Source organism: Anser anser (genome assembly GCF_964211835.1).
Source record: "Anser anser genome assembly, chromosome: 8".
In the NCBI taxonomy this organism is placed as follows: Eukaryota; Metazoa; Chordata; class Aves; order Anseriformes; family Anatidae; genus Anser; species Anser anser.
Window position 1 is genome coordinate 5,161,976 of NC_139728.1, and position 15,657 is coordinate 5,177,632.

The 15,657-nt window shown below is 36.8% G+C and overlaps 1 protein-coding gene across 3 annotated transcripts in view; it reads right to left on the minus strand.

Annotated features, from left to right (window-relative positions):
- VAV3 (vav guanine nucleotide exchange factor 3) overlaps nucleotides 1-15,657 on the minus strand; it is a 174,941-nt gene that overhangs the window by 67,008 nt on the left and 92,276 nt on the right. For all 3 annotated transcript variants that reach the window (XM_083846724.1, XM_083846723.1, XM_083846722.1), the window contains exon 16: nucleotides 1,119-1,220. In XM_083846724.1, coding sequence (XP_083702850.1) covers nucleotides 1,119-1,220 — 102 coding nt within the window. The remainder of the gene's footprint in view (nucleotides 1-1,118; nucleotides 1,221-15,657) is intronic.

Here is a 15,657-nt window from a genome sequence, read left to right on the forward strand (position 1 = left end):
CTGTGTCCTGAAAGCAAGACAACCGTTTCTCAGCAACAGCAGCCAGTGCAGTAACAGAGACAATGACTCAACTATACTGCTTCAAATTAAAAATTAGGCATGCCATCTCTAAATTCAGGATGTCTGCAGCATTCTTCATAGTCACTTAGACCTTACTGCATTGAGCAAAGCATCATCTAAAAAAAAAAAAATCTCAGAATCCAAGTCAATAAAACTGTTCAGAAAAAAGGTTGCTGAAGGAAAAAAAGGCAAGAAGGAACATACATGAGGTTATTGTATTCCTCCACACCTGTGCTTAACAAAAACACAACCTATGCTTTAAACACCCTTTTTAAAAGGCTATGGCTACATTTTGTTTTTTAACAGAGCTCTTACAACTTCAGCTTACACTATGAAACTTAGGTTCAATATATACATCTGGACCATTAGACATACTGTGTTTACAGAAATACAGGTAGCTTAAAGATAGCTCAAGTAATCCATGTGAAACCACAGATGTGCATGTACATGCACGTACTTCAGAAGAAAGAAAGAAAAGTTTTTTTTCAACTCAAGTTAGTCTTACAAATCCTCGCTCTTGGAAGAATTTGTGGTCTACTAGCATTTATCTAGCTTTGTAACATCTGTCTTTAATTTGCCTACATATTTCTAGTTCAGCAGAGCTTTTGTGAGACAATTATTTTCTGTTTCACAAAGCAATCTCCCCATATCAAACATTTATAAGCATCTTCATCATCTGTCTTTCTAAAAAAAATATTCCATCTGTTCTTGGGACTGATGGTCTACAGCTATGGGACCTGTGGACCAGTCTTGCTGGTCAACACTATATAAAATGGCCATCGTTTACTCTTATGAGCATTACTTTATTTAATAAGGGAATTCTTACTGAAGAGAATTATGACAAAGCAGCCTTCTGACAAATGGGAAATGGGGTAGTACCTTCAGGTTTTGATCTTTCAACAGCACTGCTGCTAATATTTGGTACTTAATTATAAAATCTCACTCATACTGTGTATGACTGGCTTTATGGCTTGTCCATCTTGTAGAGGTAACCAGCTAGCCATGTATTTCATCACACTTTCACTCAAATATTACTGGTGGGGGCTTAAAATTCTTACCTCAGAAGCATTTGACAGACCTTGCAAGATGTCACACGACTGAAAGTATGCATTTTGAACTCATGAAAGCTTGTATCCGCATAGTCTGGTCGTATATTTGACCTAAAATAAAAATTATTTGAAAACCTGTTTTAAACCAAGATTTAGAACATAATACACTATTCACAGCAGGAAATCTGAATCCGTGAACAACTAACTCTATTTACACTTCAATGATTACCACTGAGGTGAACTCAAAACATGGACTTTATCACATACCTTTAAATGAAGTCTGAATCATTATATTTTGCATACATGATCCTTAAAATACATCCGAACTGTTTTAGCTACCACAGTAACTAGAAAACAGTTACTATACATCAAAAAATTTGGGGTGGTCCTGTATGGAGCAGGAGTTGGATCCTTGGGTGTCCCTTCTAACTCAGGATATTCTGTGATTCTATGAAAATACAAGTCTGCTTTTTAATCTTCATTGAGTAGGTTCATTTTACAGACCCAAAGAACACTCACTTCTTCATTCTCAAATATTTTGTTATGTGTATCTACAAAGAAGAGCAGCTCACAGTTTCAGAACCACGCCATTAGAAAAACATAAGCAGCAAATTTGGGACAATTAGGTCACAATTATGCAACAATACACTGGATAACAAGAGCAAATTCAAAAGCAGTTAGAAAATATTTAGGGGTTTTGTTAGTGTTTCTTAAATGAGCTTCATCAATGCCTACAGCTGTTGCTACACAACCATGATTTAACAAATGAAGTAGAAGATCACTATTTATACTGCTAAAATACTGCAACACGGTAGTCGCAGACTTATTTCCATACATCTAATTTGCCTAAGCACTAATCTATTGCTGTCTCTTGTTTATCCTCTCTACTGATCCCATTTAAAAGTGGGAGTTTAAGTTAAATATGACCCACTCATTTTGTTGCACTGGTGACTGTTTGCAGGCTTATTTAAATTTTATTAAGTAATCCATTTTTTTCTGTCATTTTCCACATTTCCGTGAGGAAAGAGGGGACAGGAAGTTTTAAGTTATTTGTCATCTCTTTTGCTTTAATTCAATGATATCCTCAAATTACGAAAATGCAACTACCTTACACTTACAAAAACAGAACCACTGAAGTGCTAGCTGCATAATTTAATACTCGACGACATTAAGCTAGACTATCCGAGACAAAAAGAATATATGTAGGACACATTAATGGATTTTTAAAGATTATTTATCTTGGAATGTTTAGGACTCCATAGAATTCTGGTATTTCTTGCCAAAACAAAGGAACGCGGGATGCATAGGAATTAAAACAGGGAAAAAACAGAGAATAAGAATGGAATAATCTACAATACTCAAAAGGAAAGATAAGAAGCTTTCCTGACACACAAAATTACAAATTCAGGCATTAAAGCTGGAGGTACTTATTAGGCAAGTTTCATTTTTATGTATTATAAATAACTTCTGGACTATAACACAGAACAGCCACAAATTGCAGTGAAACAAATATAAGTAAGCATGCAAGCATCAATCTCTCCAGGACTGAATGAAAAGGCTTATGAAAAAAACATTCAGATAACCTGTTTAAGTACCCAGTGTCAGAAAGGTCAGTCTTCTAATCTGCCTGCTGAAAATGAACGTGCTGAAAATGAAACCATACTCAGAAAGCAAATGGGATTTTGCTTTTATGCTCGAGAATAGCCTTTCACACAGTCCTGTTTTAACTCGCTCACTAGTGTCTCTTCTTGCTGTGCTACGCAAGATATCAGTACTACAAGACCTACTCAAAAAGGCACAGATACTACCTATTCAGAGCAGGAAGGTACAGGTATCAGGCTAAATTAATCTTCAAAACAGAAGAACTTTTAAAACCAGAAAAACAATGCACTATTTCAGGGTTCTTAACTCTGCAGAGCAAGGCCTGTATTGCACAACACATTTGCAAAGGGTCTGATAAAACCTCTGAGGCTACACAGTTCACTACAGACAATGCTGAAAATTCTAGAATGAGTCACAATACTTACAATTGCAACAAAAGCTGTTTTTAAACCAGTTTTGTCTTTAAACCATTTGATTCAGACCAGCATAGCTTGCAAAACCACGTCACAAGCACCCACCTCATGTGCAGAGACTCATCACGTTTCAAAGCATATAAAATTAATCCTAACATCGTGACCATTTTTCAAGTACGAACCAAAGAATTGCATGCAATTGCTTAACGCAACTATGTGACTAAGTTTCTGTCATATGTAAAAGTTCTCTTCCATTCTTCCCTAGGACTCTTCTACAAAGATCGAAATACATATAAACTACTGAAAATATACCTCCTATTAACAGAACAATAGCAATACATTGGGTTGATACTTCTATTAAAAGGAACTTTTGAGCCATTCAGTTTTATTTTATAACCCCTATTAGAAAAATTTATTGAGAGGAAAAATGAAGCATAGTCCTAAAATGGCAAAGAATGAAGCTGTCCCTTCACAGAGGAGCTGACACAAGGCCTTCCACCTTCCGATAATATAGTAAGTTGTTTTTATTTCACCTATGGACTAAACTATCAGCTTACCAGGTCCTAAACAAGACAAGGTTTATCCCGATGAACAGACTTAGTACTTCAGCTTTCTACTGTATGCCAAAATTTGTAAATGCGTCCTGTTTGTATAAGTAGAAAAATATAAACTGGAAACGTGTAATACAATACAAACTTCGGAATGCAATGCAAACTTAAATTTACCTTGTCCATCACGACCTACAGGAGGGCATAGCTCAGATCCAAATACTCCTCAGTTCTTAAGGATCATATAAATGCATCATTTCTCAAAGGTTCTATAAATCCCACCAGGTTTTAGTTGAGTGATTCTACTCTGAAGATTGCTTCAACAAATTCTCCTTCTAAACACTCATTTTCTTCACCACCTACAAGCCTTTCATACTCCCTGTCAATTCACTGCCATTGAACTTCACATATTTACTTGCTGGCTAAAGCCAAACTTGCACAAAGATCCTTTAGAACTGCTGTTTTTAAAAGACCTACATCTGAGCAGCTCTTTTAGGGGTATGCAACAAGTCTTCATAAACCAAAGAGCCTTTTAAATTTTGCTATCCCTTCCACCACTCAAAACATATCATTCCCACCCCTCACCCCAAAGCCAGAAAGAAAAGCAAAAACAAACAAGAAAGCAAAGAAGATGCCACTGAAGTACGTCAATCACACATTAAATGAATCTTGAAGGGACTAAAGCCTCAGAATATTGCAGAAGATTCTGTCCAAGAAAGAGCAGGAATCAGAAGTCTGCACAAAAAGAAAGACTGAGCAGAGGATTATATTTAAATATACTTCCAAATGGTAGTCTCAAAACAAACCATGCCATTATATTCACTGAGAAGAGCATCATTCCCGTTTTCTTAGTGATCATTCCTCCTAGCAGTCTACAATTCGAGGTAAAATGGGAATGGGCACATATCAGCGAAATATATTCTTGAATTTGTGAATGTCGCATTTCAAAAACTTTGGTTTTATATGCATCATTTCTTAGGATTCTATTTATAAAGAGATAAGTCTATTAAAAATATTAATTACTTAGATGCATCATTTTTTCATGTTAGACAAGAACGCATTTCCTTACCCCTCAAAAAAAGCTGTCACATTTATATGAAAGCAGTTTCCAGTTGTCAATATTCTGACAAAGGCAGTAGAAAAGAACAGTGCAAAATCCAAAATGTTTACTCTGAATGCAGAGTAATGTAAAGCGAATGAAAATACAGTGAGATTAATAACGACATTAAAAAAGATTGAACTGTAACATCCATAAATGTGGAGGTAGAATAAGGAAAGGTTTATCTAAATACATATATTTCACTGCTAACTGTGGACAGGAAGACGCTTTCATATTTAGCACCTTTCAGTCATGCTGCATGATGGCAAATCCAGTTCTGTAGTCACACTATGTCACACCAGCCATGTCTGATGTAGTCTGCGATGATGCACTGTAGCAGTATATATCAAGTCACATGTTTCTTAACATAAAGTTTGCTCTTAACGTAAAGTTTGAAGCCTAAGAAATCTGGGGGATTGGTATTTTCATTTTCGATATATTACTTTTGAACATTTATATACGTATAGCATACATACATATCAACATATGAAATGTTTGGCATCTAATACCTGTTCTGTGATACCACACAAAAGTTTCAAAGTAGAGATCAAAAACAACTCATCTTTTGTCTATGGCCCATACCACAAGAACCACGGGATTTTTTTTCCATAAAACCTTTTACTCTAAACAGCATATACTGTCTTTTCAGTTTTAAAAAATAGTAAATATATCTGGCAACTTCAAAGGAAAAACATGAGCCATGGCACAGCACACAACCTTTCATAGTCACCTCCAACCATAAAGGAGGACTTAGCATTCAAGCCCATTACAGCATTCAAGCCCTACACTGATACTCTGAGAGCACAGATGAGAGCTGTTAATGACATGGCATCAAAAAAAACTTACTACCCAACATGCAGGCATGTTCCAAAATACAGAAGAAAATTAATATTAAGCCAGTATTAATTTTAAACTCACAACTACGAATATTGTCTTGAGAAGGAGTATTTCTTGCCAGGAAAATAAATAGGAACTCACACACAACTGTTACAAAAATTCTATCATACAATTGAAACAATTTCTGTGGCCAGTATTAGAAAAATTTGATTTAGGACTTAAACTTGGTCCCTTTCCCCTTAGGCAGAGTGGGACGGAGTCACCAGTCCAGCCTTCTCAACTTCTATCACGGGGTGCCCCATGCTCATCCCAATGAACATATTATCCATCGCTGCTTTTGAAAAATCTTGATAAGCATCTGGAGCAGGAAGTCACCCCTATACCAGCAATACTTAATCTGAGATAAATAGTGACAGAGAATTTTGTCCCTTATTTCATTGTAAAATTGCCTCTTTTTCTTACAAACATTACGGGGAGTCAAAAGTAGCTTCCCTTTTTCTCTTCTACTTTTTCCCCAGACTGTTATAACTCCTACGCTCTAGCAGGGACAAGATGTCAGAATACAGAAACAGAGTGAATCTGTAATTAAGAATTTTTTTCCAATTCTCTCCTTAATTCAGCAGCAGAATTTTTGTAAGGGACAACCATGAGTGCCCTCTCCTGTACAGCACTATATCCCCATAACCAGATTTACTCCAGTCACTAGAGCAACGTCCTTGGGCTGCCCCAGAGCCTTTTTAGTAAAGCTTTCTCTTTTCAAGTTTCTTGCAGAATATTAGTCCCACTGGGACCAATTCACAGCTACACCACCACCCAGAGACCTGCAGATGCAGGTCTTGCTAGTCCCCTTCATCATTTGGGCACTCAATTCCTATCCCTGCATAAGCCATCAGAGCCACCATTGAAGGAAAGGAATGACCATCTGCTTCAGTCAGCCCTGCAGCTCTGGGCAGATCTCACCTGCGAAGTTTGGAGAGTGCAGGGCAGGAAAGAGTTACCAGGAGACTTACACAACCACACCCGATATCAGGCTTCTAAGCACTCCATTTTTGCTGACATCGTGCCAATGAAATATTCCCCTTTTAAAAAGGCCACAAATCTGCAGTGATGCAGTTGACTCTTACTTCTCAGAAAAGTAAATTGATGCACAGACCACCTTTTCTTCAGCCACCCACATAACACCTTTATAAACAGTGTCAGAAACTGTCACATTATTAACAGTCCCCTCAAGCTTTTGCAGAGGGAATTCATTCTAGTAATCACCTTCACCTAGGTTAATGGCACGACTGACCACAGAATAACGTCACTGACAGTCCAAGATTATCTTGCCACATGTACAGGTACATCTCAAATTACCATAATATTGCGCACATGAATACAATGCAACAGCTGAAACTATATTTTTATTACTTTCCTATAGCAGTTGGGATAACAGTTCAAAAACCTGAAGTAACTCCAAACCTTCAAGACAAACATGTCATGAACAAAGCACTAATACTGAAGTCCAAGTAAAGCGACGAACCTTGGCAATCTTGAAATATCTAACAACATGAACTCTATGCCTCATTTTACAAAACTGAATTTTGACCGTCTTGGGTCTAATGTGTTTCCAAGATACACAATACAGTGGAAAGAGTACAACATCAATACCAAGCAAGTTAGATGGGATGTGTTGCTGGTATTTCTTTGCTTAATATGAATCATTTTCTGTTGAGAAAACAAAGATCAGAATGTGCCCAAATACCAACAGCATACAACAGGCATTTGGCTAATATGTAGCAACAGTTTAGTTTTTATCAGCCTTCTGACATTTGTTCATTTTCAACAAGAACTATACAAAAATACCTTTCACAACAGGAGGTCAGACTAAACAAACAAACTAATTTCTTCAGTGGCTTAGGCACAAATATGCTTTCTTTTTACCATCAATTTAATTTTCTCTACCCAGTTAAGGCTTATAAAATAAAATACACCAAGAAAAGTACTAAAATTTCAGCCCCCAAAACTCTCTTATATCACTCTCTAACATTAAGTATGCAATTATTAAATATATAATTACAATGGATAACATAACCCAAGAGATTAAATAAAGGAAGGCTAAAATAGCTTACTGTAGCTCCTCCCATTTTCCCCACATGGAGGACAGGGACATGAACATCCCAGTCTTCATTTCCACAAAGGTCATATTTCTGAAGACACACCATGACACATCCTTACTTCACAAATTCTAACGTACTGACTGGATCTTCCCTTGGATGTTTTACTTCCGTTGGAGATCCTTCAAGGTAGATCTGCCCTTCAGATCTTTAGCCTCAGAGACTTTAAGAACTATTGTCTGAAGTTTATTTTTCATGTGCATATTACCGAAAGCCTGCTGGCTGCCAACAAATTAACAGAAATATAGGAAAGGAATAATTTGAAGTATTAGGTTGATTAGACTAATTAAATTCTTATAGGAAGTTTAAACTTTAAATAAGAAATTAATGAAATGCAAACATGACTTCTTCTGGAAAAGAGCATACAAGAGAAGAGACGGATATTATAAAATGTAAAGAGCAGAAGCAACTAGAATTTGGGGTCTTTGGCCTCTTGGTTACGGGTACCAAACTCTTCATGCAGCACTCGTGAAAATAAGTCACACAGCCGCAGAGCAAGCAGCAAGTCTACCATCGTGGAGCATATTCTGCAGGCATAGGGAGTTAAATGAAAGCCCCTAGGAACAACACAAAGAAAACAAATCTCTTTTATTCTAAATCTATTCACTATTACCTCTAACACTACCAGCTCGAAATGGTGGTTTAAGCCATCTGCCTGCGAGGTCCACTGCTGTTCTCCACTAGTGACTGGTTCTTCTGTCTCTTTCACTGCATTTTGAGGGCCGTTTCTTCTAATTGCTTCCTTGGCAGCTTTTCAATACTAGCTAGATTTCGGCAATTAAGACCTGTACAGATCCTCCCCCTTCCTTCCCTGGGTCAAGGCCTCTAGGAAGGTGTTGCTTCTACTCATTACAAACATTTCAATTAAAGTTGAAAAATCGCTTCTCTGGAGTACTTAATTAACAACTCAACTTCCCCTTCCAGACTCCAAGTAATTTTAATCTAAATTTATTTTTCATAAATGGGAAAGAAAAAAATAACTATTACAGGAAAAAAAGAGAAATTTAATATTCCTCAGATTTTTGCACATCACCTTTCCACCATGCAAAGCATATATATGATTCATTGCAAGAATTGCAGCATATATAGAAGAGTAAAAAAAAAAATACATCCAACTCAGACAAACGAGTAAGTGACCCTTTGCAAATGGATGGAAGAAGATCCTTTCAAAAGTGAATTAGCAGCAAAACAAGACAGGGTAACAGCAAGAGCAGGTGCTGACCTAGACGCTGCCGAGTAGATCATTTCTTCTGTTACAAGACACAGAGAAAGCAAAAGCATTGTAAACACTGACTGAATGGAGCCACTTTTCTCAGGAGGATGTTAGGAGGAAATTCTTCACTCTCGGGTTGGTGAGGCACTGGCACAGGTTGCCCAGAGGGGTTGTGGATGCCCCATCCCTGGAGGTGTTCAAGGCCAGGTTGGATGAGGCCCTGGGTAACCTGATCTAGTGGGTGGAATCCCTGCCCGTGGCGGGGGAGGGGGGAGGGGAACTAGATCATTTTTAAGGTCCCTTCCAACCCAAGCCATTCTATGATTCCATGATTAAAGTCCAAATATGTTGTTCCAGATGATCATAACTAAGTGGGACAGACAACTTGGATAGAAGAGGAACCTTCTCCTCCCAGAACAGCAATCCCACAAGCACGTTTCTGTGTGACCAAGAAAAGCAGAAAACACACTGTTATGGGTGCTCTTGGTTCGGGAACACGCTGTCCAGCAGAGTCACAGGTTCTCAGACTAACAACTTTCAGTTTTCCACCAAAAGGGAAAAAAACGTTATATCTTAATCAGGGGGAGAGGGGCCAGGTTTTTGTTGTATTTTGTTTTTAAATATTAATGCTATTTAGGTTAGGTTTTGAAGCTCCTTTTCACATATCGGTCACTTCAAGAAATGCAATCTTATCAGAAGGTACACAAGATTTGACTGTATGCAATGTATGCAAAATATCCCATAATTTCAAAAGTGTATTATATTTGAAAACGAGTAGCCATTCCATTCAATTAAAACATGGCTTTAGAAAAATCATTAAATGTATGTATGCCCAACCGTGAGCCCTGAGGCATAACAAATAAGCAGGTGCATGAAGTATCAGCTAAGGAGTCTACAGTGAATCAAAACTGTTTTAAGTATTAAAAGAAGAAATACTACAGGGAGCTCAGATAAAACTCAATACCTTGAACTCTCTTAGACTCTCAACCCTGATTTAGACCTTTGCATTTTAGAGCTGCTATTATTCTGCACTCCATGTTATGCTTATAAGAATTTAAAATGCTCCAAACAGAACAGTTCAGTATTATGGACACCCTGAGCACACACTGCTAAAGAACATTTTCAAGCATATGTGACAAGAAATCTGATGCGGTAATCATGCAATATAGCCTACCAAGACAATGGCACAGATTAACAGCTACAGATGCTAGAAATTTTCGTTCTGTTTTCACTTAGACTAATAGTTGACAACACCACAGAAAATGCATCAAACCTAGATCAGCCAAAGTTATTAACTGCCATCAGAAGTTATTTACAGAAGGACTCAGCCTAAGTTAAAATTCCTACTTAGTTGCTCAAATGACCAACTTTCAAAGTTTTATACACCTTATAAGTTAGCCATGTCAGCTGGATGCATCTTAGAAAACTTTAGAAAATTTAGTAAGCCAATAAATATGGCAGACGTTAGCCACTTTTTCTAAGTGTTTTAATTTCTATCCATGTTATTTTTTATGAATCAGAAAACCGTGTATGTTACTGTCAAAGCCGACAAACAGCTTACAGCAAAACCTCCTGTGAACAATTTCATGAAAAGTTCCTGCTCTGTCATGCAGACTTCCCTAAGAATCACACTGCCCACAAACAGCAGAGCCATTTCACATATCCTCTCTTTCCACATGAAACTTGGTGGCTGAGCTATTATCACCATTTCAGCTGATCACTTCATACAACATGCTAGCATCTAACAGAAAGGCACCTGTGTAATCAAGTAACCAAGCAAAAGGGCAGGGACACAAATACAAATAAATCATTTGGGTATTTACAAGGATTTTATAATTAACTGTAAAAAGATGAAAAGAGGAAATAGTGTTCTTAAAGGGTATTCTCACTAGAGGTGCGTGATGCCTTTTTCCAAAGGATGATCTTCAGCTTCTTTTCCACCTTCTCTCCTCAAGGAGCAACACTGATTACTTACAGCTAATTTATTTTCCCTGTTCCAGATAGGCTGTTATATTTCAGAACCATCTTTGAAGAAGATATTTACTAAATCAATCAATCAATCAATTCTCCATATGTTAATACTCAGACATTCTGGTTTGTCACATCAAAGAGTCTCCACCGAGAATACATGTTATATAATTAAATTAACCGTATCACAAGTAAATTGTGCTTTTGATCACGAACGCACAACTTCTAAGACTTTGCTAGGAAATTTACTTATTTGATCATATGATGAGTAGCTTTTCTGAGATCAAAGAAATCATCATGTTAACTTTTTAGAACTGTAATGCATTGTTTCGAACAAGATAATGGCTCTCCTTTGTCCTTATCAGCTTCTTCCCTGAAAAGTATGGGAGATAGACTGCTTTGAGCTAATCTATTCTCATTATAAGGTGTATGGACACCGCCACCTGATACGAACAAAGCTCTGTCACACTTGACTATTTGTAGTCAAAAGCGTACTTCAAGTACTTCATATACTTTAAATATTCACTGGCTGAGTCTTACAAGAGCATTCTGTAAATTTGGATTTGTAAACTTTAGTTGCTCACTGTGATAAACGTCAGATGTTCTATCACAGATTCACATTTAATGAATATAAGTGTCTGTTTTGGTGTACAAAATGTAAAACCACAGGCTGTATAGGACCATAAATCTGTGAATTGCAGGACAAACACCTAAATCTTTTAAGTAGGCAAAAAGGATAGCATGGGTTTGCAGGGAGAAACTAGGACATTTGTTCACATGGTCAAAGTAACAGGACAAAATCAGCATTACATGTTTAGAGACTGAAAAAAAAATAACACCTTACACAAAAGCAGTATTTAGACAGTGGTACTTAAGTATTATGATGTGGTATCACTGCAGTCTTAACTCATGTTGATATTCAAGTTTATGAAATGCTTACTAATTTTCATAGTAGTATAACTCAGACGTTATAAGGTAATTTGTGGAAACATAAGGACAGGAAAATCTATTTTTTGTGAACCAGAAGATACAGTATCAAAGTATATTTATCTCCAAGTGTTTACACACTGTTTTCATAAATTGTTTTGCTTTCACATTCTGTGCTATCCTTACACTGCACTCTTAATCATATGCAGAATCTTCACACGGTTTTTGCTGTGCCCAGAATAATCTAAACAAATCACATAGCTATAAATATATTGTGAATGCTTGCTTGTAACCCTGAAAAACATTTGATCACAAACAACTGGAATCTAAGCAAAGAACAGGCAGCCATTCTTCTTTGGCAGACAAGAACTTTGTAATCATTTTTGCAGTACTGAAATATTTATACTGATGGAGAAGAATGGCAAATGTTTGTTTATTGCTTTGGTAACCACCTATTTGAGGTTGGTATAAGAGAAACACCTTTCCAGGCTATTTGAAAAACGCAACTGGTATCTAAGGTTTTTGAAGTACCCTGATAAGAAAGCTTTAATTTGTCAGTGTTCAATATGTCAGAGCTCAAATATTCTCTCAGAAGGAGTCTTAATGCATATGCATTATTAATGCTCTATCTGAGGGAACAGATCTATTTGAGCTGAATCTGACCAATGTCATTAGTCACAGAGTGCAAAGCAAATTTGGAAATAATAGGTAAGAGAACAATTTTCACCTACTCTGTGGTTTATATTAGTTTTCTATAAAATCTGGAAAACCAATGAGCTCTATCTACAATTTATGTAGCTTGCCTAATCTAAAATGTTGTACACACACCTATCAAGTCTGAGAATCACTGAATCTCAGGATTATTTCCTTTCAATCAGATGATGTGTTCTGCTTCCCTTGAGTTAAACAGTGTGAACTGATGTCTAATTGAAACAATTTTTCAGGAATATATTAGATGGTACCTGACCTGCTGCACAAACTCTAAGTGATGTAAAAATTTAATATAACATAGTTAAGATTAAAAAACACTTTTTTTTGTGGAGATTTTGTGTTTTCTGTTTGTTTTTTTTTTTTTTTTAGGACTATACAGCTTTCAAATGTGAAAAAGCTTCTCTATGAATGCAAAACTAAAAAAAAAAATCAGATTCATTAACTCCACGCAATTAATGTGTACACTAATCACTATAATGATGTTGGGTTTCCCACTGATGTTTCAGGGATGATGTTAATATTGCGATTTTCACTAACAATGTCAAAGCAGAACCTACAATCATAGTACTTCTGAAGGTGAAATTTTAACTAGTTACTTTTTAAAAGGCCTGTTTGTCTGCAAGATGTTTCACACACTTTTTAGTTTGTGAAAGATGTTGAGTAAAGCCTAATTAAAAGGCATGTTACAACACTGTTGCATGAGGCTTTGCAATATTGGTTCAGTGCATCTTGAAATTCAGCAGTACTAAACTCAAGCAAAGAAGGCCCCAAGCAACCTAAGCCCTGCTATGGGCTAGAGACTGAAGTAGCCAATCTCCACACACCCCTTCCAACCTAAATTCTTTGGTTTCATTTTAAAGTGCATTTCTGCATAATATGTTCCTATCTAGTAAAATATACTCAAGCCAAATTTGCTGATGGCCATTTTTAGAGCGGATTACAAAGCACAGTGAGAAACCAGAGAAAGACTTAATTCAATTAGCAAACTAGACATCATGATTACAAACTGAATTCAGTACAAACCAGCATAAGATACGGCATACTGTATTACACTAATGGATTCAGATATTAAGCCAGTGTGAAAATTCAATACATGGCCTTTCAAGAAAAAGGTCTCTAATGCCATTGTGAGGACGACCTCATACACCTGGCTCCATGCCCTATGGTGATCAAGAAGCGTTAACCAACTAGGCACAAAGACATTTTAGTAGGTTGAAGAAAATGTTCGGTGTCCCCATGAGACATAATAATTCACATCTTTTATATCAGTATTTGTTCGTTCATCTTATAATGAAATAAAAAAGAATGAATCTCATCACAGCAATGACAAGAAAAGCAGTTGCCACATAAGGAATTAACCCTGATAATTAGCCCAGTAAGTAGTTCCAAAGACAAAGTAGTACAGCTGAGGAACGTGTGCTCATACAATACAGAAAGAGAACTTCAACTTTCAAATATTTCTTTTAATAAAGAACAATTAGCATGAAATTCATTAATAAAGATATTAGTCTCTTTTAAAAAAAAAAAAAGCATCCGTAGGAGAACTTTCTAGGAAAAAGCAATACCAACCAGTGCTATCTTTTACTATCAGCTGAGTAACACTGAAATGTCATATACTATATGTAATTTTTATTTATGAGACAAATTCGTTCTGATTCTTCTGGGTTTTGTGTGTGTTTTTTTTATTGTTTTTTTTTGTTTGTTTGTTTGGTGTTTTTTTTTTTTTTTTTTTTACGTGCAGGAGAAAAGAACAGATTAGATGGGACATGTTACTAGAAAAATCTATCGAAGTTGTGTCTGACAGTTGCAACCTGTTTTTGAGGTTTCAGTGGCTTGGCTACAGCAAATAAACCATGCACTATCACACTGCTAACAAACTTTCTCTTAATACGTCATCTCTAGCGTGGCTCAGTAATTTGGTGCAGTAATTTAGCTCTACACTCCTCCTATTATTATCTTGAATATGGAATGACTGCATTTAAACCGATGCTATTTGACATACTAGATTAAACAAAGGTTCCACATCTAGTGCAACAAGTCTTTGCAGTACTATCTATAAAAAGGTGCCTATTTACCCATACTGCTATAAGCTCATCTATTATTATTAATAGAGTTCCAAGAACAAAGTAGCAACTGCTTGAATTAACCACTGCTGCTGCTAAGCAGGTCCTCTGAGGCCATTAGCAGGTACGCTCTCGCTGTGCATGCCAAACTTCCACTCACACAAATGAGAGGGAACGGACACACCAAGAGCGAGCTAATCCATTCGCAATACCCAGGCTACTGCTAAAACTCACTCCACTGGTCTCTGCTAACTTCATGAAAACCTCTCAAATTCAGAGTCCAAAGCTTTAGCTTCAGGAGCTTGACTACAATGTTGACTGTGCTGCCTCAATATCCTGCTTCACTTTACGATGATCTAGTGTTTCCAGCTAACTGGCAATTTTGAAGTTTGTACAAATTATATATACATCCAAAAAAAAGGGGGGGGGGCGGGGGCACGGGGGAGGGGGGAGGGCAGGAGAAGACCCAGCCTCACCTTTGGTCAGCAACACCAGTGCTGCTGTGTTACAGTGCCACTGCTGCTGAGAATGTAGTCTAAGTAGTGGCTCCATTAATCATCTTTATCAAAGTCTTAGGAAAAATAATAATTATGGGTTTGTGGTATTATGTATTTTCTAAATAAAGCAATAAAGTCTCAGGAAAACAGCAAATATATGCATATAGTAGAACTGCCATATTAATACAAACTTACTCAGTTTCTTACAAGCAGTAACCAACTGTAGACCCAACCTCCCTCATGAGGAACACCTCACCACATACTACAGTAACAACAAAGCAAGCCAAGTGGTAGAGTATTTTTCATAGGTTTGTGAAAATAGTTTTCTTACAAAGTTACTAGTTAACTTGTCTGAAAAACAGCACTCAAAAATTGCACTGGGATTTCATCTTTCCTTCAAAAGATTTTCCATATCAAATGTGCCTAATGTATTCCTGCCCTCCAAGCTGAAACTAAGCCCAGCCTGCAAAGCAGCGTTCTCCTCTATTTCATACTTCATCAATAACAGAAGCCT